The 5,308-nt window shown below is 38.0% G+C and overlaps 1 protein-coding gene across 1 annotated transcript; it reads right to left on the reverse strand.

The window, feature by feature from the left end:
* Positions 1 to 4,052: 4,052 nt before the first annotated feature.
* Positions 4,053 to 5,079, reverse strand: LOC120187672. Its single transcript, XM_039191334.1, has 2 exons — positions 4,944 to 5,079; positions 4,053 to 4,843 (listed from the first exon to the last, which is right to left on the reverse strand). The coding sequence occupies exons 1-2, from the start codon at positions 5,077 to 5,079 to the stop codon at positions 4,053 to 4,055; spliced, it is 927 nt and encodes a 308-aa protein (XP_039047265.1).
* Between the last annotated feature and the right edge of the window lie 229 nt (positions 5,080 to 5,308).

The raw sequence follows: 5,308 nt of genomic DNA on the forward strand, positions 1-5,308 counted from the left end.
CAATAAGTCAAGTCTGAAGTTTTCATGGTCTTGCAAGTTTTTATAGAAGGTTTGTGCCTAATTTTAGTTCTATTACTGCCCCCTTAACAGGGATCATTAAAAAGAATTCTATCTTTTCATGGAGCAAAGAACAAGAAGATGCCTTCAATGAAATGAAGGAATGTTTAACCAAGGCACCTTTACTTGCATTACCTAACTTTGATAAGACTTTTGAAGTGGAATGTGATGCTTCTGGAATCGGAATTGGGGCTGTTTTGACTAAAAAAGGACGACCCATTGCATATTTTAGTGAAAAGTTGAATGGTGCCTTGCTAAACTATCCAACTTATGACAAAGAGATGCATTCTCTCATAAGGGCACTTGAAGTTTGGCAGCATTATCTTCTACCAAAGGAATTCGTTATACACACCGACCATGAAGCCTTAAAGCATATCAAAGGCCAATATAAGTTGAACAAGCGACATGCCAAATGGGTGGACTTTTTGGAGTCATTCCCTTACGTCATTCATTACAAGAAAGGTAAAGAAAACATTGTAGCCGATGCTCTCTCTCGAAGGTATCTTCTCCTTAATACTCTAGATTCAAAGTTAATTGGGTTTTCATATATTAAAGATTGTTATGCTACTGACCATGACTTTGAAGAAAAGTATAAGGCTTGTGAGAAAGGTGCATATGAAAATTTTTATAGGCACGAAGGGTATTTATTCAAAGAAGGGCATCTATGCATTTCTCAAGGATCCCTTCGAGAAGTTCTTGTTCGAGAAGCACATGAAGGAGGTCTCATGGGTCATTTTGGAGTAAGAAAAACATTGGAGATTCTGAAACAACACCTCTATTGGCCTAAGATGAAGAGAGACGTTGAAAGGGTATGTGAAAGATGTGTCACTTGCAAAAGGGCAAAATCAAAGGTTATGCCTCATGGACTTTACATGCCTTTACCTATTCCTCAAGCACCATAGGTTGACATATCAATGAACTTTGTGATGGGACTACCAAGGACCAAGAATGGATGAGATTAAATATTTGTTGTAGTAGATCGTTTTTCCAAGATGGCACATTTCATACCATGCCACAAGACAGACGATGCAACACATGTGGCCAACTTGTTCTTCAAAGAAATTGTGAGATTACATGGCGTTCCAAGAACCATAGTTTCCGATAGAGATGTCAAATTTCTTAGCCATTTCTAGAGGACGTTATGGAGTAAGATTGGAACAATGTTGCTATTCTCCATAACATGTCACCCTCAAACAGATGGACAAACCGAAGTGGTGAATTGAGTACTATCAACATTGTTGAGATCTATCATAAAAAAGAACATCAAATCTTGGGAGGAATGCTTGCCACACGTTGAAATTGCATACAATCGGCCAGTCCATTCAATGACCAAGATGTCACTATTTGAGGTAGTATATGGATTTAACCCCTTAACACCTCTAGATCTTCTTCCTTTGCCTCAGGAACACATGGTCAACAAAGATGGCAAGAGCAAGGGTGAGTTCGTTAAAAAACTTCATCAGCAAGTTCGAGACATTATAGAAAAATGGACAAGGCAATATGAACAACAAGCAAATAAGGGACGCAAGCCACTAAAATTAGAGGAAGGTGATTGGGTGTGGGTGTATTTCAGAAAAGAACGTTTCCCTTCCCAAAGAAAATCCAAGTTGTTACCAAGAGGAGATGGACCATTCCAAATCATCAAGAAGATCAATGATAATGCATACAAATTGGATCTACCTGGTGAATACAATGTAAGTGCAACTTTTAATAATTCAGATCTTTCTCCATTTGAAGACAACGATGATTTGAGGACAAATCACTCAAAAGAAGGGGAGGATGATGTGATCACAACTACACAAATAGATCATGAAGTTATGCCCAAAGGACCTATCACTCGTGCAAAGGCAAAACAATTCAGGGAAGTACTTTCTCATAAGTGCCTTAATGCTTTCAAATCTTTTAATGAGAAAGAACCAATAGATAATATGTTGTTTAATATATTACATATTGAATATTAAATAACCTATAGTTCACATTCTTATATTATACATTATATAAGTTTATATACTTAGTTTATTTCTTTATGTTATGCATGTAGGCATATTCGGCTAATACTTGGGAGCTACACTGGAGCTAAATCGAGCATGCAACAGCAAGGAAACTTACATGGGGACGTTTAGGAGAGCATATGGACTCATTGATGAAAAGTTGTCCGGAGGCCCGTGAGCTCATAGCTGGATTGAGTTGAAGATTTGAGCTATAAGATGACTTCATTTCAGCTGGGGAGCTGCACCATCATCATCACCACTTAGGACACTTCAAATATGTCCTAAGTTAAAATTTGTGAAATCGCACCTTTTCGCGAATAGTTGCCACCTCAAGAGATACCTTTTCACAAGGAGCTGCCATAACGTTCACCATACTACAAGTCACCTATGTCCAGCTCACCTCCAGCTCATTCACACTAGAAGTAACACAAACATGAAGGGTTACTTTCCCAAACATTGTGACCTTTCATGAATGATGTTGTCCATGAAGATGCCTTTTCATCCAAGAGCACGGTGAAGAAATTGCAAACATTGGAGGCTTAAATCACCAAGAGACATGATATAGAGATCCATGACTATTTGGCCACACCTCATGCCTTGCACATATGAGATTTGGCACCAATTTGAGGAGGCATGTCACCATTCGGCCAAGGGAGATGTTCCCTCATCATTTTCGAAACATCAAGTTCCTTTATGAAGGGTTAGCCAAACCAACACCAAGCCTATAGACATATTCTTTCATTTTGAAGCATTATGTATTTTCCTAAAGTCATGTATCTAGCCGAAACACTATGTAACCATTCAACCAAGCCCTCTCATTTTCTATAAATTGAGAGGCTTGCCTTCATTTGTACTCATCTCATCTCATATATAAAAATTACTCTTGTGAGTTAATTTCTCTTCAAAGTTCTTTGTGAACTTTATCGATTAAACAAGTATAATTCATATACTTGTGGCGTCATTCCTTCCATCCTGATTCCAAAATTCCTAGATTAATATCTAGAGGGTTGAACACTATCACCACCCCTCAAGCAAGTTTGTGAAGACCGAGATTATGCTCTTTAGCATTGTTTCATCTTTGGCGTGCTTGAGATATAACAACACCACCATCTCCATTTCATCATCAACTTCATCCATCAAGACCATCAATTCCGTAGCCATCTATATCCCTATTCTTTCATTTCATCATTTATATTATTATTCTATTCATTATTCCAATATTAATCTTATTTCTTTCTTATCTTATTTGCAGCCCAAGCTAATAATTCAAGGACATCAGTAATTGTCAATCCTAGATCGAGACACAATAAGGCTATCTACTCTCTTCTCCCAAAGCGTGTAGATCACCTTACATCACTCATGTTTATTACCTCAATTGAAGATAGAATTCTTCTTTATAATCCCGGTTAAGGGTGCGGTAATGGTACTGAAGTTAGGTACGAACCGATGATAAAAACTAGCTAAACCATGAAAAGATCTAAACTAACTTATCGACGTCGGTCAAGGCCATTCCTGAATTACCTTCACCTTTTCAGGATCAACTTCTACACCCTGGGCACTAACCACTAACAATGAAACCAAGAAAGGTATGCTTGTTAGTACAAAATACACATTTTGGTAAATTACCGAACAACCTTTCTTTTCTCAATGGCCAAGAACATTTCTCAAATGCTCCTAATGTTCCCGCAACGACTTACTATAGATAAGAATGTCATTAAAATACACAACGTAGTACTTTCCAATATAAGGTCGCAAAACATGATTCATTAGTCGCATGAACGTACTAGGTGCATTAGTTAAACCAAAAGACATTACTAACCATTCATACAAACCTAATTTCATTTTGAAGGTTGTCTTACATTCATCGCCTTCTTGCATTCGAATATGATGATACCCACTCTTTAAATCCACCTTGGAAAAGATACTCGCACCATATAATTCATCAAGCATATCATCAAGGTGAGGAATAGGCTGTCGATACTTGATAGTAATCTGATTCACAGCTCAACAATCAACACACATTCTCCACGTTCCATCCTTCTTTGGCACCAACAACAATGGTACAGCACACGGACTCAAGCTCTCTCGAATGTAACCCTTCTCCATCAACTCAGTGATTTGCTTATGAATTTCTTTCATTTTTTCGAGATTACTTCGATATGTTGGCCTATTTGGAATAGTGGCACCCGGAATAAAGTCAATCTGATGCTGAGTGCCCCGAATAGGTGGCAATCCACTCGGTGTCTCATCTAAAAACACGTCTTCAAATTCCTGCAAAAGAGATGAAATAGACACAAGCAAATCAGTGGGAATTTCACCCAATAAACAATGCTCATTATACATTAAAATAAGTAAAGACTGCTGAGAGGAAAGACATTTCCTGATTTCTTTTCTGCTTGCATACACGTTCATCTTTTTCTTCCCTTTTGCTTCTTCACTGTTCATTTTCAAACGAACTTGATCTTCTTGCACTGGACTTGGTGTCAAAGGTGCTAAGGTGATTTTCTTACCTGCATTCATAAAAGAATATTTATTTGTGAAACCATCATCATGCATCACGTTTTTATCAAACTGCCACGGACGTCCCAACAACAAATGAGTGGCATCCATTGACACAACATCACACAACACTTCATCCTTGTACTTTTCAATGAAAAATGCCACAAGAACTTGTTTAGTGACCTTTAACTCTCCAGCATCATTCAACCACTGTAGCTTGTATGGATTGGGATGCTTTTTCGTTTTCAGCCCTAACTTGTCAACCAACAATACTTGCAACGTTAGTACAACTACCACTATCAATAATCACAACACATACCTTATCATTTATAAGACATCTTGTATGAAAGATGTTCTCTCACTGCTGCTCATCTTGAATCAGTTGTGCATTCAAACTTCTCTTAACCACAAGTGCTTCACCTGTTTCACAAGTCTGTAATTGGTCATCATCTTCATCATCATCCACTAAAGGGGTGTCTTGCTCATCATATTCAGATTCGGACTCTATATCCCCATTCACACGCATCAACATTGTCTTTCGGTTAGGGCACTGACTTACAACATGCCCTCTACCAAGGCATTTGAAGCATTTGATGTCTCTTGTGTGTTCTCGTTGAATATGTTGCTTTCCATGTCAAACTTCAACAACGAGAGGGTTTGGATTACTCGATTCTGTTCTTTCCCTAATCTTAAGTGGTGCTTGCTTCCTGGCATTGTTAGGAGTGAAAAATGGATTAGATAAAATTTTAGATGGAGTATTA

The sequence above is a fragment of the Hibiscus syriacus genome, unplaced genomic scaffold (assembly GCF_006381635.1).
Source record: "Hibiscus syriacus cultivar Baekdansim isolate YM2019G1 unplaced genomic scaffold, ASM638163v2 tig00113725_pilon, whole genome shotgun sequence".
Lineage (NCBI taxonomy): Eukaryota > Viridiplantae > Streptophyta > Magnoliopsida > Malvales > Malvaceae > Hibiscus > Hibiscus syriacus.

Bases quoted from the DNA above. Each gene is read 5' to 3' on its own strand.
- LOC120187672 (XM_039191334.1), bottom strand. From the start codon at position 5,079: ATGTTGATGCGTGTGAATGGGGATATAGAGTCCGAATCTGAATATGAT. The intron at 4,844-4,943 runs GTTTGAATGCAC...GATTATTGATAG, and splicing joins AGCACTTGTGGTTAAGAGAA to TGGTAGTTGTACTAACGTTG.